This window comes from Diplotaxodon limnothrissa, linkage group LG16, assembly GCF_057381915.1.
Source record: "Diplotaxodon limnothrissa isolate DT_005_m linkage group LG16, D_limnothrissa_male_GT1.1, whole genome shotgun sequence".
Taxonomy (NCBI): domain Eukaryota; kingdom Metazoa; phylum Chordata; class Actinopteri; order Cichliformes; family Cichlidae; genus Diplotaxodon; species Diplotaxodon limnothrissa.
The window spans coordinates 36,219,770-36,245,563 of NC_140611.1; the positions used below are offsets into that span (position 1 = coordinate 36,219,770).

The following is a 25,794-nucleotide window of genomic DNA, read 5'->3' on the forward strand; positions in this document are numbered from 1 at the left end:
GCAACAGAAACTACACACAGAAAAGAGTGCAGGCAGGGTGGAGTGGTTGGAGATGAGTGTCAGGGGTGATTTGTGACAAAAGGATAGCAGCAAGAATGAAAAGAAGTGTTTACAAGATGGTGGTGATGTATAGTTTGGAGAGATATTAGAACAAATAAGTTGAAGATGATAAGATTTCTGGGGGGTGGAGTCAAGGAGAATCGACAGGATTATAAATGGGTACATCAGAGGGACAGCTAGGTAGAGAGCTGAGATGGTGACAATAGATATATTGTAAGTTCAAATGTATTGAAACCCAGACTTTGTATTTGCTATGTGTAGACTTACATATATATAGATAGATAGATAGATAGATAGATAGATAGTGCTCAGTGAATACCTCAGGCAGCAGAAACCCAAGAAAGAGGAGGGAGACGAGGAACCATCATGGAAGGACAGGCCCCTGCACGGTATGTACCACCGGCAGATAGAGGAGGTGGCTGATATCCAGAAATCCTACCAGTGGCTGGACAAAGCTGGACTGAAAGACAGCACAGAGGCACTAATCACGGCAGCACAAGAACAAGCTCTGAGCACAAGATCCATAGAGGCTGGGGTCTATCACACCAGGCAAGACCCCAGGTGCAGGCTGTGTAAAGATGCCCCAGAGACAATCCAGCACATAACAGCAGGGTGCAAGATGCTAGCAGGCAAGGCATACATGGAACGCCATAACCAAGTGGCCGGCATAGTGTACAGGAACATCTGTGCCGAGTATAACCTGGAAGTCCCGAGGTCAAAATGGGAGATGCCCCCAAGGGTGGTGGAGAATGACCGAGCTAAGATCCTGTGGGACTTCCAGATACAGACGGACAAAATGGTGGTGGCTAACCAACCGGACATAGTGGTGGTAGACAAACAGAAGAAGACGGCCGTAGTGATCGATGTAGCGGTTCCGAATGACAGCAATATCAGGAAGAAGGAACACGAGAAGCTGGAGAAATACCAAGGGCTCAGAGAAGAGCTCGAGAGGATGTGGAGGGTGAAGGTAACGGTGGTCCCCGTGGTAATCGGAGCACTAGGTGCGGTGACTCCCAAGCTAGGCGAGTGGCTCCAGCAGATCCCGGGAACAACATCGGAGATCTCTGTCCAGAAGAGCGCAGTCCTGGGAACAGCTAAGATACTGCGCAGGACCCTCAAGCTCCCAGGCCTCTGGTAGAGGACCCGAGCTTGAAGGATAAACCGCCCGCAGGGGCGTGCTGGGTGTTTATATATATATATATATATATATATATATATATATATATATATATATATATATATATATATATATAGTCAAAGGGGAAAAAACAACAAAAAAACAGAAATAATTTGAAATATAGCTGCAGTGTGTGACATGACACCTGATTGCAGGCCACCTATTGTTCAGTTAGGTTAAAGACAAGATTTTCATAGGTTTATTTGTAGCATAGAGTTTAACAAAGGTTTTCCAAGCTTCAGTATTACCAAATATACTAATCAATTGTCATATAACTAACAACATCTATTTTATCATCTCTAACACCCTGGAGGACAACGGGGAGAGTTTAGACGCTCTCCAAGATTACATCGACCGCTGTTTTCAAGATTTAGTAATGCATAAGGCCCAGAGTGCATCTTCCCCGGCCAAAATCGAGACGCCGTCATCGAAGAGAAGTCGCCAGGCAGACTCCCCCGGTACAACATCGCCTGCCGGCAAAGACATCGCAGAAATCCTGGAGTCCATCGACAAGCGATTGTCCAGTTTCGATGCGAGGCTGTCCCTGGTGGAGATCTTACACCGGGAATTTAAATCTCTGAGAGAATCCCTGGAATTCAGCCAGCGGCAGGTGGAAACGCTTGCCGCTGAAAATGCCACGCTACGGGAGTCGGTTAAATCTCTCACCGATAACGTGACCCAGCTAAACATTGAAAATAAAAAAATAAAAGAGTCCGTTATCGATTTACAAGCCCGTAGCATGAGAGATAATCTTGTGTTTTCTGGTATTCCAGAAACTGCCGGAGAGGACGCAGAGGCAACGGTGAAAAGCTTCATTAAAATCCACCTGAAGCTGCCGGAGGACACCGTAAAGAACATCGACTTCGATAGAGTACATCGCTTGGGGGGCGCGCGGTCGCGGACCGGGAGACCACGGCCTATTGTGGCCAAATTCAGCCAATTCAAACAAAAGGAACAGGTGAAGAGTCGCGGCAGAGAGCTGAAAGGAACGGACTTCAGCGTGAACGACCAGTTCCCCAAAGAGATCCTGGAACGACGCAAGGTCCTGTTCCCAGTTCGACGTAGCTTTATCCAGAAAGGCTCCCGTGCTGTCATCGCTGTGGACCGGCTCTACGTGGACGGACAGCTGTACCGCGACCCCGGCACCACACCGTGGTTATACTGACTGCACTCCAGATAAGAACCCGCTACACTCTTTTCTTATTCATTCACACTTTCTCCTTTAAAATGTGTTTAACCTAGTAATATCAGTAGGATGTCATAGCAGATATAACACCATCACCCTCCGTCATTGCTTTAATTGGAATGTTTCCGTTTCGTCTCTTTTTTTTTGTTGTCGCTCACAGTTCATGTGGTTTCTTTCTTTCTCTTGTCTTTCACTGCTGTGGTCACCTACTTCCCCACTCACCTACAAACAACACCCTCTATTTCTACATATTTTCACAACACGATCACGCAAACACATCAGCTCAACGGCAGCACATTCACAACAGCCTCACAGCACGCACAGACTTGCAGGACACATAAGCAAGCCACGCTTGTTCATATTAGTGAATATTCACACACATAGTCAGACTTATGGAGTCTCTCACCACACTTCTTTTTCTCTTTCTATTTACAAACAAGGGATGTTTCCATATTCTCTCCACCTGTCTAAACGAAACACCCAGCATACATCATTAAACATACACGCACAATTAAGGGCATGCTGAGGTTTGTCACATGGAATGTAAATGGAGCTGGCACCAGAGGAAAGAGGTTAAAAATATTTAACCAGCTTAAAAAACTACAGGCAGATGTTGTTTTATTACAAGAAACTCACAAACCTGTCACAGGTTTAAATGAACTTAAAACACCTGAGTTTCCTAACGTGTTTGCAGCCGGTTATAATTCTAGACAACGGGGAGTAGCAATTTTAATACATAAAAATGTTAATTTTACAGTACTCGATACAGTTATAGATCCAGAGGGTAGATTTCTAATTATTAAACTATCAATATTGAACAAAAAACTATGTATTGTTAGTATATATGGTCCAAATGTTGATGAACCCTCATTCTTCCACGGTTTTTTTAGTGCACTCTCTGAACACCTTGATTGCACACTCATTCTTGGCGGTGACCTCAACCTTGGACTAAATGAAGAAATGGATAGGCTCAACACAACAGGAACTCAGCGTAATTGGCAGTCCACAAATATAATCAAACAGTATATGAACGACTTTGGTCTTTGCGATGCATGGCGCTCTCTTCACCCCACCAGTAAGGAATATACTTTTTTCTCGCATGTTCATCACTCTTACTCTCGTCTGGATTATTTTTTGGTCAGCAGTGTGACATTTCAGACACTGAGATTCATCCTATAGCTGTCAGCGATCATGCTCCTGTATCTTTAACACTAATGCACAAGAATAATACTACGCCAAGTAAAAACTGGAGATTTAATATATCACTACTTAAAGATGAAGACTTTATTAAATACTTTAAAAAGGAATGGACTTCATATTTAGACTTTAATGACACTCCCGGAATATCTGCTTCTGTTCTATGGGAAGCAGGGAAAGCTGTGATGAGAGGTAAAATAATTTCTTTCTCATCACACAAAAAGAAAGAAGAAAACAAAAATATTCAGGAATTAGAAAAAAACATCAAATCACTAGAAGAAGCCTACGCGTCCCACCAAGATCAGGAAACATTGAACAAAATATGCAAAACAAAACTAGAATTAAATGAAACTATTAATAAAAAAACACAATTCCTTATACAAAGACTTCGCTTGCAGAATTTTGAACACAGTAACAAATCAGGTCGATTTCTAGCTAACCAGCTAAAAATAAATAAAGAAAAAACAACTATATGTGCTGCTAAAGATTTATCGGGGAACACAATATATGATCCTGGAAGAATAAACAACATTTTTAGGGATTTCTATGAAACTTTATACTCACCACAAATAAACCCATCTAAAAATGAAATTGATCTGTTTCTTGACAACGTAACTCTTCCAAAATTACTAGACAGTCAAGCAATGGAATTGGATTCGCCACTGACGCCAAGTGAACTCCAGGAAGCCCTGATAAGTATGCCCAATAATAAGGCTCCAGGTCCAGACGGCTTCCCTGCAGAATTCTACAAAGAATTCTGGACAATTTTGGCACCAGTATTCCACAGCATGTTGCAGGAAATCGAGGAAAAGGGCAGACTACCACCAAATATGAATTCTGCCAACATTAGTCTCCTGCTAAAACCAGGCAAAGACCCTTTATTTCCCTCAAGCTATCGTCCAATTTCTCTTTTAAATGTAGACCTTAAAATAATCTGCAAAGCTCTCTCAAAGAGATTAGAGAAAATGACCCCCCTCTTAATTCATCCTGACCAAACTGGTTTCATAAAAGGTCGGCACTCCTCAACAAACACTCGTAGATTACTTAATTTAATAGACTACTCATACGATAAAAACATCGAAGCCATAATATTATCTCTAGATGCAGAAAAAGCATTTGACAGAGTTAATTGGAAATTTTTATTCGCAACTTTACACAAATTTGGTTTTGGAAACTCTTTCATAAACTGGATAAGAATATTATACAATTCCCCAACGGCTCGTATCAGAACAAATGACCAGACATCCTCCAGCTTCTGTCTCCTGAGGGGCACCAGACAGGGATGCCCACTCTCCCCCTCACTTTTTGCAATTTTTATCGAACCTCTAGCAGCAGCATTTAGACAGGCTACAACAATTAAGGGCATAAAATGTAAGAACATAGAACATAAAATCAGTCTCTATGCGGATGATGTGTTGCTTTTTCTGCAAAACACACAAACCAACCTCTCTGAGGTAATTACTTTAATAAACTGGTTTTCAAGAGTTTCAGATTATTCAATTAACTGGCCAAAATCTACAGTTCTCCCCATTAACTGCTCCTTCCATAATTCTTCCTCTGCCCCACTGCAATCCGGAAACATTAAATATTTAGGTATTAATATCTCTCCTAAGCTTTCAGACTTAACTAAACTAAACCACATCCCACTTCTAAAGAAAGTAGAAGGCGATCTGACTAGATGGAAATCTTTACCCATATCACTCATGGGAAGGGTCGCCACTATAAAAATGATGATCTTGCCAAAAATAAATTACTTATTTTTGATGATCCCTAACAAACCATCACAAGATTGGTTCAGATCTCTGGATTCATATATTTCCAAATTCCTTTGGAAAGATAAACCCCCGCGTATTAGCTTAAAAACGTTACAAAGAACCAAGGATAGAGGAGGATTAGATCTGCCTAATTTTCACCAATACTTCTTAGCCAATAGGCTTCAGTTCATCTCAGAATGGTTAAAACATACCTTCTTAGTTGAGCCCTGGCTAGATGTTGAACAGGCACTATGCAAGGATCTAGAGATTTCAGACCTACCATTTATTAGCTCAAACATCAAAAGACATGAATGCTTTAAAAGTATCAACATCAGCTTTTCTCTAACAGCATGGTGGGAGTTTCTAAAAATAACGGAGTCTTCATTAATCCCATGCAAACGTACACCTATCTGGAATAACCCTGACATATTACAAAACAATAATATGATTAATTTCCCAGAATGGAGTTGTAAAGGAATTAAATACTTAGAACATATATTAGAGGGAACAGAATTTATTCCATTTGACAGACTAGTTGAACAATATGGGATCAACAAGACAAGGTTTTTAGAATATCAACAAATTAAATCCATAGTAAAAAAGAAATTTAACCTCAGTCAAGTTGAATTACAAACACCACTAAGTGCGGCACATTTTCTTACTCTTAAATCCCCCAAATTATTATCTAAAATATACAGAACACTTTCTAAATTAGATGAATCAATATCCCTTCCTACTGCAAAGTGGGAAGCAGATTTATCAGTCAACCTAGACCAAAACTTCTGGTCTCAGATTTGCTTAAAAACTTTTAAATTAATTAAAAATCCCAGTCTGCAATTAATACAATACAAAATACTTCATAGAGTGCACTATACAGGTCATCGGATGTTCAAGATGGGCTTTACATCTTCCAACAACTGCTCACACTGTCAAGGCAATACACCAGACAATTACATCCACGCTCTTTGGTTCTGTCCACCAGTGCAAAAGTTTTGGCGCGAGATATGTGAAGACTTATCAAAATGTCTGAAATGTAACATTCCAACCTCCCCCTTAGTGTGTTTGTTGGGCAGCTTAGATAATGTCACTTCAGAAAAGAATATAGCCCATATGATCTTCACTGCCCTATGCATAGCCAAGAAAACAGTCCTCATGAACTGGAAAAATAAAAATAATCTTAATTCTAACCAATATAGAAATTATCTATTAGATTACATTAGTCTTGACACAGCCTCTGCCACCACATCAGATCAATTGCTCTGGGCCCCTTTTATCAGCTCCATCACCTAGTGGGGGTGGGGGGTCATAGTTTGGTCCCGCCTTCACTGTTGTGATTGGTGAGGGGGTAGGGACAGGCTTAGGGCGTCGGGGGGTTCCCCGGAGGCATCTTCCTTGGGGGGCTCAACCCGGGGTAGCGGTCACGTCCGGTTGAGGGCTCTGTTGGCTCTCAGGTGACTGTTTCCTCGCGGCTGCGTGCAGCGGGGCTAGGGGAGGGTCTGTGCTGACGGACGTGGGTTACTGACCTGGCAACCTGGCTGCCCCTGGGTGGGTCCGGGATGGGCGTGAGGTTCTGGGGGTGCTCCGTCTCTGGGCGGGGGCCCGGGCCGGGCCTCGGGGGCTCGGGTCCTGGTTGGTGTGTTGCCGGGGTTGTGGGCGGGTGGGTGCATGGGGGCCCGGCCCTGGAGCAGGGTGCCGCCGGTGCATCGAGCCGCCTGGGGGGCTCTTCAACTGGTGGGGGGGATGGTCACATCTGGCAGGAGCTTTCTTCTCTCAGGAACTCTCTGCAGGAGGGGGAGATACAGGAGAGGTGGAGGAAGATCTCAGCCTGGGCGTTTACCGTCTTATGTAGTCTGGAAGATGTGTGGTTGGTGGGGTGGGTGCAGTTTTCTCTGTGGTGGGGTTGGGTGGACTGTCCAGGGCTCTGTGGAGCCGGGGGGCGCTACTGCACTGGGCCCCGGTCTGATGGGCCTGGGCCCCCCTTCCCTGGCGGGTCGCGGAGGGTGGGAGTGCCTACTGGGGTCAGCGGGGGAGCTGGCCCCAGGGAGGGGTTACCTGCCCCTCCCTTCCTTCCCTCCCCATCTCCAGCTGCCTCCCTCTTCCCGCTCCTCCACAACCACCCACACATGCAGGGCCTTGGAGTGGGGGTATGTCACCAGGGTGCAGAGGAGGCTACCCCCCCCCCCTGTCCCCTTCTGGCTGCCTCTGCCTCAATTTTATCCCACATCTTAGACATTCACATTATTCACACTCTCATTACACATACATATAGGATCTTGGGGGTGGGCACAATCACGGAGTCCAAATCACCATCAGGGTGTATACCTCACCCCTGACGTCGTTGCCCACCTCTCAATTTTAAATACACTTAGTCATTGAGGGTTAGCAGGAGGGACTATGCGCTTACCTGCTGCTCCTTGGCAGGTAGCTCCATGCCCTCCTGGGTTTTAATTGCACCTTAGAACACATATGCATCAACACTACAATGAGCGGGTGGAGGGAGGTTTGGAGTCTTCTCCCACCCCCATTCTCTGCGGCCTGCTGGAGCGGGAGGGCTAGTAGGAGGAGTTGGCCGTCCGACTGCGGTCTGGGGTGTGGGGCCTCCCTGCTGCTGCGGAGTCGGGGTGGTCTGCCTCTCCCCACCGCAGGGAAAAGGGTAACACCACCTGGGTCTGGGTGCAATTCCCCCCTCCAGGGGCAAGGGTACCTAGACCCGGATTGTAGAGTACGCTTGGGGAGTGTGATTGTGTGTACAGCGTCTCTTTATGTCTGTCTCCACGTTGGTTGAGTGTGGAGTGAGTGCATATGAGAGCATGAGGGTGGGAATGGATGTTTGTGTCTGTGTGTGCCTGTATGTCTGTGTCTATATGTCAGGTTGGGTATCAGACGCCACCTCTCTGGGGACACCTCAGGCCCTCCAAGGTTTGGAGGCCTATCTCCACCCACCACCACTTCCCCTGCCGGTGGCGGACTCCCTCAGGTGTCGGTGTGTTGGTGGTTCTTTGTGTCTGGGGGTGGGCGTCCGGGTACACACCGGCTCACTCCTTGGCGGCCGCTTGTCGGGGCCTGGGGCCTGGGGCTCGCTCGGGCCCCCTTTGGAGGTGGGGTGCCCCCGGCCTCTCGGCCTAGGGCTCGGTCACTCAGGCGCAGCTGGGGGCCGGCGGAGCTCACGGGCGCGTCACTGCAACCCCCCCTGGCTTCTGCTCCGCGGCTGCTGAGTGAGCCCTCATCTGGGACTCTCCTCAGCTCTTACTGGAACAGTGGCGCGGCTGCCCCTCTGTTGGTCTTCCATGGTCTTTTGTGTTCTGGGGGCCTCTGGATGTCTGGAGTTTTGATCTCCTCCATACCCGCTTCACACCCTGGAGGACGGGGCTGAGGCCCCCCCCACACTCCCTAGCAGATCATTACATGGAGAAACCTTTGGAATGCAAGCATGCTGATCCACACAGGTATGCACACATGGGTATTCACAGACGCGGACTAAAGCTTTCTTGGCTGCTGCCTCAAAGCACACTGTGCGCTGTCTATCTTGCGTGCTGCACAATATTGTTTATTACTTAGTAAATACTGATATCTATGACTAGCTAGTTTATTGTGATGGTGCTTTGTTTTCTCTATTATTATGTTGCTCTTTGTTGTTTGCTGTCTCCTCTGTTTGTTTGTTTGTTTGTTTGTTTTTTTTTTCTCCATACAGGTGACCCAGGAGTTTTTTTTTTTTTTTGTCTCTCTTCCCCCCCCTTCTCACTGTCTCTTCTCCCCTTTGGTTTTCTTTCTTTCTCTCCCCCTCTCTCTCTCATTCATTCCCCCTGTCCTATTTATTAAAAAAAAAAAAAAAATGACAAAGGATGAACTGAAGCTCTGCCATCACGTAATGAAAAGAAAAAAAAAAAAAAAAAAAAAAAAAAGAACAAATAAGTTGAAGATGATAAGATTTCTGGGGGGTGGAGTCAAGGAGAATCGACAGGATTATAAATGGGTACATCAGAGGGACAGCTAGGTAGAGAGCTGAGATGGTGACAATAGATATATTGTAAGTTCAAATGTATTGAAACCCAGACTTTGTATTTGCTATGTGTAGACTTACATATATATAGATAGATAGATAGATAGATAGATAGATAGATAGATATATAGTGCTCAGTGAATACCTCAGGCAGCAGAAACCCAAGAAAGAGGAGGGAGACGAGGAACCATCATGGAAGGACAGGCCCCTGCACGGTATGTACCACCGGCAGATAGAGGAGGTGGCTGATATCCAGAAATCCTACCAGTGGCTGGACAAAGCTGGACTGAAAGACAGCACAGAGGCACTAATCACGGCAGCACAAGAACAAGCTCTGAGCACAAGATCCATAGAGGCTGGGGTCTATCACACCAGGCAAGACCCCAGGTGCAGGCTGTGTAAAGATGCCCCAGAGACAATCCAGCACATAACAGCAGGGTGCAAGATGCTAGCAGGCAAGGCATACATGGAACGCCATAACCAAGTGGCCGGCATAGTGTACAGGAACATCTGTGCCGAGTATAACCTGGAAGTCCCGAGGTCAAAATGGGAGATGCCCCCAAGGGTGGTGGAGAATGACCGAGCTAAGATCCTGTGGGACTTCCAGATACAGACGGACAAAATGGTGGTGGCTAACCAACCGGACATAGTGGTGGTAGACAAACAGAAGAAGACGGCCGTAGTGATCGATGTAGCGGTTCCGAATGACAGCAATATCAGGAAGAAGGAACACGAGAAGCTGGAGAAATACCAAGGGCTCAGAGAAGAGCTCGAGAGGATGTGGAGGGTGAAGGTAACGGTGGTCCCCGTGGTAATCGGAGCACTAGGTGCGGTGACTCCCAAGCTAGGCGAGTGGCTCCAGCAGATCCCGGGAACAACATCGGAGATCTCTGTCCAGAAGAGCGCAGTCCTGGGAACAGCTAAGATACTGCGCAGGACCCTCAAGCTCCCAGGCCTCTGGTAGAGGACCCGAGCTTGAAGGATAAACCGCCCGCAGGGGCGTGCTGGGTGTTTATATATATATATATATATATATATATATATATATATATATATATATATATATATATATATATATATATATATATATAGTCAAAGGGGAAAAAACAACAAAAAAACAGAAATAATTTGAAATATAGCTGCAGTGTGTGACATGACACCTGATTGCAGGCCACCTATTGTTCAGTTAGGTTAAAGACAAGATTTTCATAGGTTTATTTGTTCAAGTCATAGGTTCCAACTAGAAGTAGCCAGTATCTATCTGAACAAACCCGAAAAAACTAACTAAAAGAGGAAATGACATGTAAGTGACACACGTGGCATGAGACCTGTTTACAGTGCCTGTTTATTATTATGTTAAAGAGAAGATTAACTCATTCACTGCCATTGACGTCTATAGCCGTCAATTGCAGTGAATGAGTCAATGGGTTTAACTCATTCACTGCCAGCCATTGGCAGTGAATGAGTTAAGCATAGGGTAGTGCTTTGCTAAACAGGCACAACTTTGCTTACCGTTTTTAATTGTCAACCCAAGATTAGCTAGTAATTACTAAAATGAGGTTAAGTAAACTCATCGACCGAGGTGATTGATGTGGTAACACACTGCCTCTCAGCTCCTGAATGTGTCCTCCTGGCAGATGTTTTCCCATTTGAGCTGTGCACATTATCTTTATGTTGGTATAAATGGACTTGCACAAGGGCAAAATGTTGGGCCTGTGATCATTTTCATAACTTAAATGGAAACATCTGGAGGTGTTACGGTAACAGACCTATTATAAACAGGTAGTTTAGAGCACCGCTGAGTACTACTAAGCGAGCATTAGTGCTGTGTAACAACATCATTACTTTATCCATTATGCTGCTTTCCTCTTTCAACACTTGACCAGAATGAAATGATGGATGTCCTTGCCTTGGGTGATTTTTTTTTCTTCTTTTGGCTGAGTATGTTCTTAATCTGAATAACAAAAGAAACAAAAAGAACCACACACGTACACACACTTATTTTGTAATGTCACATCTAGCGATTTCACCTTATATGTCTAGCAAAGGTTTGTGGAGAAAAGCATGAGACAATTTCAGCATAGTTATTTCTGCATTCAGCGACTAAGCCATTCAATCAATCTGTGTCCCCCTGCCCAGTGCACACCTAATTGAGTGTCACTTTGAATATCACAGCTTGCTATCTGCTTATAAGAAGACGCCTAGACAATGAGGGAGTGTAGAATTGGGTGTCATCTTACTCCTGAATCTTGCGCACCATCAATCTTGATTTTACACCCTAAAGCATGATGAAGGGAGAGACTGAATGTGCTAATGATGATTTTTAGTGTTTTTTTCACCACTGTGTTGTCAGAGTTGAGCTTTGCTTCATAGTAACTAACCCGGTTGTTTACCTCTTGTTTGTGTGACATGTTCCAAGACACAAGGCATATGGCCACAAATGCATTTAGACAAAATCATGACTCATTCATGCAATGTCTCTTAATGTTAACACTGAACTCTTTGTGACTTTCGTGCTCACTCCAGCTACATTAACATTGCTTTTGTCTCTAGCTAAATGCATTAGCATCCGCATAATGCACTCACAGCATGGGTGATTTCTCAACCAGATTAAGCATCTTTATATCCTGATCACATATCTCTGAAATAATGAATTATGTATTGAAGAATTTTAAATAGTACCAGTGAAAGAAAAATGGATGGAACCAGAATAATTGGAGTTTTTCTGTGCAGAAGCTAAGGTGTATATCATTATGTTTACCTGCGTTGACATTATCTATCAGTTAACTAATGCATACTTACGTATTACATTATTGCTGTATTGTCAAATTTACACAAACAACTGTTTGAATAAAATTAGGTTTTTACAGATGGTGTTTTGTTCAGGCTTAATAAATAATTCTATTTTGCAATTCTTATTCAAAATTAATCATGTGCAAACCATTTAGCCTGTTTCTCGAAATGACATGATTACAAATGCTAATAAATGTGTTCCTTTCAAATTTCTCACAAACTTTTGGTTTCAGTAAAAACCACTGGTTTGAAAGCTAACCAGTAGTAAACTTACCACAAACTGTCTGTTAGTTGATCACATCAAACAGTGTTCATAATATTTTGCCAAATGCAAAGCAGAGACATGCAGGTGAGACAAACACATTAATAAGTTAGGTGAGATGTTGTAGACCCAGGAATTGCTGGATTGGTGGAATAAAATTAATTCCTCACAATAAAATTGAAGAAATATAAATATAACAGTCCTTGATCCACTGGTTAAACAATGAATTACATATTTTCTTCTCAAAGATAAATGTTATATGTGTTAGTGATTAAGAAAAGTTAGACCTTTTCCCTGGGTGCCTTTTTAAGAAGGTGAAGCATGCATATTTTTGGGTAATGTGACTGGAACACTTTCATTTCTCATTAATGCCTTTTTTCCTCGGGGTGGGGGAAGAAGGGGAATTGATATGTGACAGCTTGCCTACATTTGCTGTTACTCACACATATTTATTCTGCATGTTTGTCACAAGAAGACTTTGTGGCTCCAATGATGTTTGCGCCATTACACTCTCTAACACAGGGGTGGGCAATTCCAGGCCCCGAGGGCGGGTGTCCTGCAGGTTTTAGATCTCACCTTGGGTCAACACACCTGAATCACATGATTAGTTCGTTACCAGGCCTCTGGAGAACTTCAGGACATGTTGAGGAGCTAATTTAGCCATTTAAATCAGCTGTGTTGGTTCAAGGACACATCTAAAACCTGCAGGGACACCGGCCCCCGAGGCCTGGAGTTGCCCACCCCTGCTATAACATATGGTGTGACTGACTCCATATTCTCATACTAGTTTCCCAATTAGCTAAAGTTTGTTAGGTTGTCTTGACTTACATCTAGTTCACTGCAATGTTAAAAGTATGTATGCCACACAAACAAAAAAGCAAATTAGTGAAGTGTGTTCATGGTAACATTAAACTTTCATGTTATGGGTTACATTAGATAAGAACTATAATTCTCAGCCAGTAGATTTAAAGACAGCTTACAGAGTGAGTTTAAGTGCTTTGGGTTGTCTTGGAATCTGTAGCAACATAAACATTTGCACAGAGATGCATGACTGGTCAAATGGTTAAAATAAAATGTGAGGCATGTACACTACTTAGCTTAGCTAATGTTCAATGTTCAACTCCAGTCCTCAAGAGCTACTGTCCTGCAGCTTTTAGATCCCCCCCTACAACAAAGGGACTCATCCCATCCAACACAGGTGAATCAAATGATTGGATTACTTCTTCAGCATACCATCAAGTTTGGCAAAGGCCTGATAACAAGCCTTTGATTTGATACAGGTGTGTTGGAACAAGTATGCGTCTAAAAGCTGCAGGGCAGTAGCTCTCAAGGACTGGAGTTGGACAGCCCTGGCTTAGCTGCTCATTTCAAACGAGTTGTTATTTTTCTTTCAAAAAAAGGTTATATTTCGCATCTCGGAGAAGAACTACTCCAGAACTATGACTAAGCCCATCAAGTTTCCAATATATTAGCTCTTCAAGCACTGCCAACCAGCTCTGGTGCAAAGTGCTTCCTGTGACTGAAAATTTAGTAACAATGGTGCATTAATCGGGAGAAATGACAGCATTTAGATAATTTATCAATTCGGTGTAACTAGTGTCTCCCCAGCACCACAGGTATAACATAATGACTCCTTTTCTTGTTGTGCAATTCTGTCTGTCACATAGTACAAATCACATGAGGTAATGAATGCTCAGTTGTGCAACCACAACAAGGAGAGGACATGTTGTGGTTGCATTGTTTTGCTTTAGCTGTCATTGTGGAAGGTGGAAAAACTGGACTAACTGTGGAAACTGTACCTGACATAAGACAGAAAATACAGTCCCATTATCAGAGAAAGCAATGAAGAGGAAGAGTGTGATTTTCCAACTTTTTCCAACAAGGAGTAATTTGCAAATTAAAAGCGACCTGGTTTGCAAAAGTTGGGTAGAGGAAAAGATGGGAGGGAAAGCTGTCTATTTCTAACATACTGTGTTCACAGGCAAAATCTAATGTGACCAGAAGACCATATAATTGAGGTTAAGCTTGTGTTAGGTGGCTAAGAAAGGAAAGCATATAAACCATAGGTCTGTGTGATAAGCATGGATGCCACTGCTGAGAACAGTTTAAGTACTGTTAATGAAATTTGTCAAAGGTCGTGGAAACTGTCAGGTGTGGCCTTCAAACAATGTAAGAATAATTGGTTACTGTGGTAACAAGTTAGCAAATGTCCTCCTGTGTGTATGTTTTGTACTGTGATACTAAAATATGAGATAAAAAAGACAAACTGCTCAATTTTTCTGTTCCATCTTAGTTTCCTTAAGTCAGCCCACTGATATACAGTCCCTAATCTGTAACAGTTACATGTATGTTTTACAAAACTAAACTAAACAGAAAAATATATTTATAGAATTTAATTCCCACAGAAACTTTGCAACCAGCAAAAAAAAAAATATAACTGAAGTCCAGTGAGGTGCAGCACGATTTGTTAGCAGTGATCCATGAAGGATTTCATTCACTATAACATTCCAAATAATGAGTTATAGGTCAATCCATATGGTTTCATGTTCACATCTCATGCCTGGATAGTTGAATTTCATTTACAGGTGATATGCTAGATTCAAGACTTTTGTGTTCTATATGCCAGCTGAAATTTGATTATCAAGTATAAACTGCCATGTTATAGTGAAAGATTTCTGCAATCATTTGATTAACTGATCATCGCCAAGAGTAACCTGCAGTATAACACCAGATGTTCTTTCAGTTTGATGTTCTGGAGCATTCAGGCGTGCTAAAGCAATGCCACAATCTTCCCAGGAGTGGACGTCCCACAAATTCACCCAAGGTCAGACCATCCAATGCTAGGAGAGACTGCAAAAAACCCAAGTGCAACATCTCAGACTTTTCAGGCTTCAGTTAACATGTTAAATGTTGAAGCTTGTGACAGAACAGTTACAAAAAGACTGAACAAGAATGGCTATATGGGAAGGCTTTCCACAAGAAAACGTTAAAGTTAAAGTTGCATCTGAATGGGCCAAAACACTTCTAGAACATTGTTCTGACTTGCAAGACCAAGATGGAAATGTGTGGCCATAATGCACAGGACCCTGCGCCCTGTGAAAACCAAACACAACTTCTCAGTATAAGCATCTCATACCAACTGAGGGGTGATGATTTGGGTTTGTTTTGCAATGGCAGGACTTGGGAACCTTCATGAACTCCTCACAAAAGGTTGTATCTGTTCATCTGGACCTTTTCAGTGGGATAAATTTTTCGTCACTCATCCAAAAGACTTCAGTCTCAGCTAACTGCAGGTTTCCAACCTTATGAACAGTACAAATAAACACTTATAAACAGTGCATATTAATGATCAAGGAACTTACCTCACAGCCCACTGTTCATTCAGTGGGCTAGTTTCAGTCATTGTGCAAATGTACTAGAATGTATACTTTACTTTATTGATCCCCGTGGGGAAATTCCTCTCTGCATTTAACCCATTCACTCAGTGAAGCAGTGGGCAGCCACTGGGTGCCCGGGGAGCAGTGTGTAGGGACGGTACCTTGCTCAGGTAAGGGGAAAAGGGGACATGGGCCCATCCTCCCGCAGGCTAGATATAGTCGGGCTCACCTCTACGCATGGCTTCGACTCTGGAACCAGTCTCCTGGAGAGGGGCTGGACTCTGTCTCAGTCTGGAGTTGCCCCTGGTGAGAGGCGGTGAGCTGGGATGGGTATTCTTATATCCCCTCGGCTTGCTGCTGGTACGTTGGGGTTTTTCCCGGTGGATGAGAGGGTTTGTTCCCTGCGCCTTAGGATCGGGGAACGGGCCCTGACTGTCATCTGCGCTTATGCGCCGAGTGGCAGTTCGGAGTACCCAGCCTTCTTAGAGTCCCTGGGTGGGGTGCTGGAAGGTGCTCCACCTGGAGACTGTTGTCCTACTGGGAGACTTCAATGCTCACGTGGGTAACGACAGCGAGACCTGGACGGGCATGATTGGGAGGAACGGCCTCCCTGATCTCAACCCGAGCGGTGTTTTGTTATTGGACTTCTGTGCAAATCAAAGTTTGGCCATAACGAACACCTTATTCGAACATAAGAGTGTCCGTAATTGCACGTGGCACCAGGACGCTCTAGGCCGCAGGTCGATGATCGATTTTGTAATCGTATCACCAGACCTGCGACCATATGTTCTGGACACTCGGGTAAAGAGAGGGGCTGAGCTGTCAACTGATCACCACCTGGTGGTGAGTTGGATCAGGTGGTGGGGGAGGACGCTGGACAGACCTGGTGCACCTAAACGTGTAGTGAAGGTGTGCTGGTACCGTCTAGCAGAGGCCCCAGTCCGCGAGATCTTGAACGCACACCTCCGGCAGAGCTACAACAGCATTCCGAGGGAGACTGGGGACATTGAGTCCGAATGGACTATGTTCAGCATCTCCATTGCCGAAGCTGCTGCATTGAGCTGCGGCCGCAGGGTGGTTGGTGCCTGCCGTGGTGGTAAGGGAGGTCTGGGCTTCTCTGCTTAGGCTGCTGCCCCCGTGACCCGTCCCCGGATAAAGCAGATGAAGATGGATGGATGGATGGACTTGAATTGCCTGAGGTGACACCTAGCAGACAGCTAGCACCTTTAGCTACTGTTTCCAACACCCATCAGAAAAAAATAACTTTCTTTTTTCTTACTTGCTCTGTAAGTTACTTTAAGCATATTCATTACAGGACAAGATTTGTTCACACAAATATCTCAACCATAAGGAATGACAAGTAAATTAAGAAGCTAGCTGTAAACATACTTTATGTGCATGCACTACATAACATTACTCACATGAGTTTTAACATTTTGCTAATTAAAACCATATCTTTTAAGCCATCGTTCACTTAGTCACTGGAATGAGTGACCTTCATCAGTCTCACCCACACATGGGCATTTGATAAGATCTGATTAACTTAAAAGTGCCTCCCACTTTGCCTATAATTAATTCAGCAGCACTTGGAGGGGAAGTAGTCCTGTTAAGGCCAAATCTTCTGCACCATTTAACCGGGTAATGGCAGAGATTTTTATGTTTTTATTAAAGGGCGACCTTGGCTTTCAAGGTGCTGGCAGCTGATGTGCTGAACTGAGAAAAGGAGTGACCAAATAGTGAGTAGTGTCATCTTAATTTTGATGGAGCTGATGATTCATAAAATTTGTGTCAGCTCACTTCATTAAATCTAAGTTGGACAATATGCACACAACAAACAAAGTACGACTCTCCACTACTCTGCCTTGTACAATACATGATAGTTAGAACCGCTGAAGTGTTTTAATAGGGCCAAGGATGCACTTTTACAAGGTGCTGCCCCCCAATAAATATTTGTGTGAGGGACACATCACTTGGATTCAGATGTTGTTAAATCATCTGCAGCACTTTATTGAATCATACAGAGGCCTTTATGAGGCAGTCTGGCCCCAATTACCAGTCTTTTAAAGCGTCTTGAAAATATTTAATTTGCATTCAACAGAAAGAATGCATCTCTCTGTGGTGAATAACAACTCTGATTGTAATCTGTTACAGATTAACTGTGCTTTACAAAACAGGGTTGACCTTAGAGGAGTGCAGGGAGGATCTTAAGAGAAGCGTTTATGATAATTTTGTTACCGAGGCTTCCTTTTTCTGAAAAAGTGGCGATTCCTTGCTCGGCAAGACAGGCTTCAAAAGCGAATAAAAACGTATACATTCCTATTATAGATTACATAACTTTAAAATATGAAATTCACACTTTTTTCACTACAGAACAGCTGTGCAGGTGTGAATTATTCAGGTGATATCTCAGTGGCTTTGTGTTCATGTTTTATATAGTCTATAGCACTTATGTTCATATTCAACTTGGTTTTTATTAATATGAACATTTTGAAAATAAAGCAAAGAAAAATCTTCTAATAAAGTCCAGCATTTAATAAAATATGTATGTATATACATTATTGTTTAAATTGTTCACATTACTATTTCTAACGTGACCAACTCTGCAACGTTACACCCGTCTTGAAATGTTCAATAGAAACACACAAGTTGTTACTTTATCTTTCTCATCTCTGCTATCTAGTCCTTATTGCATGGTACAATGCACCTAAATGCTGAACAACATGAATAAATCATATTTATGGACAATGAACAAGACAAATGTTTGAGTGACTATGCTGACTCGCACCCACAATAATCCCTCCATCATACAGATCAGTGCTCTCTCATCCATGTATATCATTCAGTGGTTGAGCTGATTAGGGGTCAGATAAATACTACAGCAGCTCGTTGTGCACTCGCTATGATTGTGATGAAATTGTTGGATATAGTTTTTTTATATATATATATTGATGCTTTTATGTGATAGATGATTATGTAATTAACCATATCACCACAGAGGAAGTGCAAATATCCACGGTGTGCTTACTGATGCAGTTACATTTCTGAGGAAATCTTATGTATGCATCTGGGAGGGACTGATACATTTATAACTTGAGGTCTGGATCAGGATTAAATTCTGTCTTTCATTCCTACTCGATTCATTAATCTTTTTTTTACGTTAAGGCATCCTTATGCCATCATGACAATAGAAAGATGACTGTAAATGAGAGAGAAGACAAGGGGAATGACATGCAACAAAGGTCCCCAGACAGACTCAAATATGGGATAATACAATCCGTGATCAGAGTCTTAATTCGTAAGCCACAGGGACACACTAAGCTTTTTTTTTTTTTTTAAATCAAGTAGCTTTGATCTTGCCCAAAGACATAAAACGACTGTGTGTAAATTAGGCCTACGATTTTAATCTCTATGACTTTATCTTACCACTGTTTCACTCTAGTGTCATATCCCTGATACCTGTACAATATGCATTTTTTAAATATATATATACGACAATGCTGTGTGCTTCATGACTGAAACAGTGAAATAAATTTTTTTTACCAAAGGCCACAGAGTTCTCTCCAATCTACCAAATGGTGAAACTGTGAAATCTGAGGTCAAATTTGCCCTTTTAATCATACAAAAGGTTTCCGCTCTCGCATAAGCAGCAATAATCATGATCTTGTATAATATTTCTACAGCTTTGCTTAGCTCTTTTCTAGGCCCCATTATTTACTGTTCCTACAACAGCTTTACAAGACTTTACAGACAGCATCTTTCCACCAAGTTGGCGAGAGGCCACAGGGAAATGGCCAAGTCTTTCATGGTGAGAAAAAGTTAAGATGACTTTAGCGCTGCCAAGCAGACATGTGGCTCTGGCTTCCAAGATCACGCTGACAGTTTCTGGTCCTTTGGGAATTTGGACAAGAGCAAGCAGCATATCTGTGGGCAAGTGGAGGAGGACTAAACCTCTGGAGAAAACAGACGCTTTAGGGTGAGTGGTGGATGAAGCTGTCGTCCTAGCTTGATAATTCCTGTTTGCTTTTTATTTGTGGGAGTTTAAAAGGGGCAAAAAGTCCCTCTTTCTATGGCACAAAACTGTTACGCAAACCCTATTAAGCTTTGATTGCAATGCTAGCATAGGCTAATTGGGATCAGCTACTGTAAATGTATGAGCTGTAGATAGACTATATGATTTTCAGACACATCACATAAACATTGCTGTACAGCTTTGACACTCAAGAGTCTCACAGTCAGACATACAAGCAAACTGCAGTACTCACTTCAAAATAAGAAGTATGACTTTCTTATACTTGCCTGCTTGGCTTGTTAGCAAGCTTTCAATGACCTGGGGCTATTAATAAGAGAGGCTCCCCAGTAGGCCCAGCTCGGGGTCTCCTGTGTCTGTCTACCTGCCATCTTACGCATGAGTCTCTCGACATGATGCCTCGGTAGATGTGCTCCCCTGAGTTGCACTGACAGGTCATCTTTCACTGGCAGCCACTTGAGTGTCAGCTGGAAATCAATTGCCGAAGACGCAGAATGCCTCATGCGTGGTGACACGGGCTCCAGAGCGACTCACTGTGTTCCAAAGCCCTGTTTCATCAAAGTCTGTCCAGCCAGTTGGTGGATGGCTGAATGAGTGAGTTATTGGGAAACATCAGTCCTCTTGTGTGTATGCGCGCACATAAGTATGAGTTGATTTACAGCCATAAGAGTCATTTTAAACCAGAATATATGTGAACGTTTCAGGAGTGCATTAAGAAGAGGGGCATGGGGAGAGAGATACTATAGTGAGAACGCTGTCAGGAAGCAAATTAGGCATAAGCTGACATCTATGCAGTGCAGTAAACACCTGGTCGGGAAGAGTGCCGCATATTCAAAACTGCAATATAGGACAGAGCTTAGGTGTTGCTTTGGCTTAAAAAGAAGCTGTTTTATTCAAGACGTCAGCTCCAGGTGTATTAAACACACACACCCCCCATGTACCAAAATCTGTCAGTCTTGACCCATTACGTCCTCAGAGACTTCAGTGTCTCCAGTCCTCCCTCCCGGGCCCCTCTGCCAGGAAGAACATGAGGGTCAGTGTGCTGCTACATTCACACGGATCAGTATAACTGAGTGAGGTGCCTTGGGTTATTGTCATTGTGAGTAATATCATTCGGAGGTGAATTCACTAGAGATGTTTTATGGATGGGGCTCTTTGCTTCCCCCAGAATTGTTTCTCACATTGAAAGACTCCTTTTTTAAAAACAAAGATTACCTTCTTTACATGAGTAGCAAAATGAATCTCCCATAAATCCATCCATTTTCACCAAGGAACCCAAAATGCATGTAATTGGACAGTAAAAGTAGACCAGTCACAGGAAGAAAGAAAGATCCCTGCAAGCCAATAGATGTCACAGCCAGGTTTTTCTACAATATGAAAGCTTCATGTGAGTTCTTTATTCAGCTCTGAATAAGAAATCTGCTTTTGTTTTAATAATAGGAAGAATATAATAACTTTTACATGTCCCAACATGCTAACACAGTCAAATATATGATCTTATGTTTGTTTTTACATACATGCATACTAATAAATACACATTTGAAACGAAATACAGACAAAAAATTGGGCAAAGGTTAAAAAAACAACTATAAAATGATAAATGTTTGAGTAGGGAGTTGTTTGGAACAGTCTTCCTCACTAGTTCAGGCCAGTTGTCTGTTCCAAAGTTTAGTAGCTACTACTTCAAAAATTATAATCACCTCTGGTTTTGGTACAGTTTATAGAACCCGATCAGATGATGGGAGAGATCAAAGCCTAGAATAAGATCTCAGCAGGAGACTGGCCATGTAGGGATTTATATATTATTAATACAATTTTAACATGAGTTCTAAGCCAGTGACGGGAAGCAAGAAAAGAGGGGATGTTTGAACCTAGCTGCCATGTTCTGGACCAGCTGAACATGGGTTAGGAAAGACTGAGAAATACACATGAAAAGTTTTGATTTTTGTGATGTTTCTTAGATGAAAGAAAAAGGACCAGATGAGCTTGGAGATGTGAGATTCAAATCCTGGTCAAAAATAATACCATGATTTTTTAGCAGATTATTTGATATTCCCAGCAAGGGTGCAGATGTAGTGGCTGACCTCCTTAGAGCAGCCGTCACGCCGAACGCGAAACTTTTGTGTTTTACACAAAGGACCCACTGCACCAAAAACTGGAGTGAAAAATCTTCCACTCATCTTGTAAACTGTGGTCAGCCAGAATAGAAAACTGGCATATGTAGCAACCGGGTGTCAGGAGCCAGTGACCCAGTGTTTTGAGTTTACTTTGTATTAGAGCTGGGTGATATAAGATTTTTTCATATCACGATATGTTTTTTTCATTTCAGGCGATAACAATATATATCACGATATAAGCCAAATAACTAAATTTGTAAGATTTAAATGTGCCGTTGCTCACAAGTAAAATGTGAAATAATCAGCAGCTTGTATTGATTTAAATATTTATTTCCCATAATAAGTTAAACAGGGCAGATGTACTTAAGGAAAATGAGACTTCAGTTTCAAATAAATAAAGGCAAATATTGCAAACTACACAAAAGGCAGCCGCTAAAGCGTTTAAGTTTGAAAATAGAACAAACAGACTACTAAATTGTCACTTCCACTTAGAAACAAAATATTAATTCTAAAAATAAATCTTAGGTTTTTTTTACAGAAGAACAGACAAAATTGACTAACTTTAGTCAATATCAAATAAACTGAGAACTAAAAGGAAATTCTCACTCTCCTTGTTGTATAGCTTAGCTTTTCCAACAGTTTTAAAATAAAGATGCTAACAGAACATTCTTTAAATCCTAGGTACACATCCAAGGTGACATACATACATACATAAAAAACTTTAGTCTGACAAAAGCCTACAGGTTGTGGGACAGGAAGACAAGTCTATCCACTGCTTCAGGCTTTAAAGCGGCCCTGTGGCAAGTCACAATATTACCCCCTGTACTAAATACCCTCTAGGAGGGGCTGCTGGTTTTATCTTATATTTAAAATTTCAATTTCAATTTTATTTCTATAGCACATTTAAAAGTCACAGGTACAACAAAGTGCTTCACAGACGAGCCATACTTGCAGGTTTACAGCAAAAGAAAACAATTAACAACAAAGAAATACAGTTATAGGATGGTAATATTGCAACAAGCACGAACCGGGAAGAAATTAAGCTAAGTAGTTTGAAAGGCGAGCTTAAACAAATGGGTTTTTAACCGTGATTTGAAAGATTGAATAGTTTCCGACGCACGGACATCAACCGGCAGGCTGTTCCAGAGTTTTGGTGCAGCAAAAGCAAAGGCACGATCCCCCTTCGTCTTTAGTCGAGACATTGGTTGCATTAGGAGCCCCTGATTAGAGGATCTGAGTGCCCTTGTAGGGATATATAAATTAAGAAGGTCAATCAAATAACTGGGTGCCAAGTTATTTAAGATTTTAAAAGTGTATAGAAGAATTTTAAAAACAATACGGTATTTGACAGGAAGCCAGTGGAGGTTAGCTAGAATAGGAGTGATATGATCCTGTCTTCTAGTGCCGCTTAAAAGGCGTGCTGCGGCATTCTGGACTAATAAAAAGGTGACAGAGGCTGGTGTTATCAACATCATTGTTATATTTGACGTTTTAATCACTTGTTCTTTTTGTCTTGAATTGCCCCATTTGGTGGAATCATAATTTAATGTTCTTTATAGGAAAAAGAGCTGAGGTTCTGTATTAGCCAATTGGGATCCTGATAGAACCCCAGAATTCTAAATTTTATTTAGCACATTTTCTCAACTTGATTTACACTGAAGAGTGACTGAATATTTGCCTATTATGCATGCCAACAGCAACTATTACCTCAAATAAATAGGCTGACATGAAGAATATTCTTTCTGATGTTTATTTTTTAACAATAACCATTGAAGTGATTTAGATCTCTAGCTTTTAATATATTTACATGGGCTCAAAAACACAATTAAAAGAGGCATTTTTAATTTTATTCTGCTTCCCAACTTACCGATAGCTGAGTGAAGTCGATGTCCGAAGCACTGCAGCCGGGTCCAGTTATTCAGGGATGTGGCCTTTACTATATTTGTCCCACTATCAGTTGTGATGCAGACTTGTTTGTCTTCACTCAGTCCCCAGGATGCAAGCGCTTCTGACAGTCCTAATGCAATTACTTCACCCATGTGGTCGTCGGGAAGGTAGGCAGTTTGAAGACATTTGTTTTTCAGATTCCAGTCTTGGTCGATATAGTGGGCAGTAAGGCTAAGGTAAGGTTCTGGCGTGCGACTTGACCACATGTTGGATGTAGTAGCGAAGAACGATACAGTTTGTAGCTCCTTCTCAACAGCCTCACGGCACTCTCTATATAGCTTTGGAAGCGCTGTCTGAGAGAAATGTTTACGTCCAGGGAGTTGGTAACGAGAATCCAGTACCTTAATTAGCTGCTTGAATCCTTCATTTTCGACAGTGTTTATTGGTAGCATGTCTTTAGCAAGACAGTAGGCTATGGCATTCGTTATGTCGCTATGTCTCTTAGCTTTTTTGTCATATGGTAAGACGCTGGAGAAAGCCGACTCAATTGACTGTTGCTTCTTCGCAGGGATTCCCCTGGTTGTTTTCGATGACAAATTAGCACTTTCAGTCAGAGATTGAGTGTGCTCTAGTGGGTGGCACTGCTTCAGGTGATGAAAAAGGTTTGTTGTATTTCCAGACTTGGTGGGAACATGCTTTCGGCACAACTTACAGTGCGTGCTACTCTGTTTTTTGTCGGACTTCAAATAGCCGAAATATCTCCACACTACGGAACTTTTCTGGCCCTTCTTTTCGACTATCTCTTCGGCATTCGAGCCGTCATCTGTGTTCTCTTCCATTCTCTCGGTTGATTTTTCTCTACTTGGTACACTCATTTTCTCCATTACCCGGTCGACACAGCGGTTAGCTGCTTCGCAAACAAATACACACGTGCGGCTTGGCACTTGTGCTGTACGTAACAAGTCACGTGACGTGGTTCGGCTCTGCGCTACTTAATTTGGATTGGCTGTTCCTTTTTTCTTTTTTTTTTTAAAGAGGAAGAGAGAGAGATGAGGTCTATCGCGATAGTTGTATTTTCCTATCGAGAAGACGTTATATGGCAATACATATCGTTATCGTTTTATCGCCCAGCTCTACTTTGTATTTTTGATTTTCTTATGTTTAGATTGGAATAATGTTCAGTTCTTGTACTATTATTTAGTTAGGGATTAGTTGAGTTTTAGTCTAGGTGTGTCTCCGTGTTGGTGAGTCTTTTCCTGTCTTCTGTGTTGGTCTGTCTTGTCCCCATTGTTTAACGTTTAGTTATGCCTGCGTTTGCGTCTCCCTAATCTATTCTCATGTGTCTCTCCCTGTGTTCCGTGTTTCCCCAGTCTGTCATGTCTTTCTTGTCTCCGTGTTTTATGTTGTCAAACTTGTGTGTTGTTGTCTCCATGTTTCCTGTTTTATTTTGAAAGTCTTGTTTTTCCATATTCAGTGTGTTTAGTTTTGCTTCCCCTGTGGCGTCAGGTTACTTTGTGTCAGCTGTGTTTCTCCAGGTGTTTCTACTTCCCTCATTACCCTTCTATTTAAGTCCTCTGTCTTCCTATGTTTAGTGTTGGGTCGTCTGTTTGTTCTGCTTTATGTTTCTCCAGGTCTCAGGTTTATGCTCATGTTTTTTCACCTCATAGTTTCATATGCACCTGTCTAGATTGTTTCTTGTCACAGTTTTCATATTTAATCTTTTTTTTTTTTTTTTTTTGCCTGTCCTGTTTGGCTCTTTTGCCATCAGAATTGTTGTCTAAAGGCGAGGAAAGATGCCCAACGGATTTACTTTACCAAATTGACCATCCCAGCCTTGCCGTAATGGTCCATTTGATTCACCTTTTATTGTTTATTTTATTTTCATTTGCTGAATACGGGACAGACTTGACTGGGGGAAAGAAGGGGAGAAAGAAAGAGGGAAAGAAAAACAGCTGAG

The 25,794-nt window shown here is 42.4% G+C and overlaps 1 protein-coding gene across 1 annotated transcript in view; it reads right to left on the reverse strand.

Annotated features, from left to right (window-relative positions):
* Positions 1-24,676, reverse strand: part of LOC146616601 (E3 SUMO-protein ligase ZBED1-like) — a 40,557-nt gene extending 15,881 nt beyond the window's left edge. The window contains exon 1 of the mRNA XM_085374319.1: positions 23,818-24,676. Coding sequence (XP_085230445.1) covers positions 23,818-24,676 — 859 coding nt within the window. The remainder of the gene's footprint in view (positions 1-23,817) is intronic.
* Positions 24,677-25,794: the final 1,118 nt, after the last annotated feature.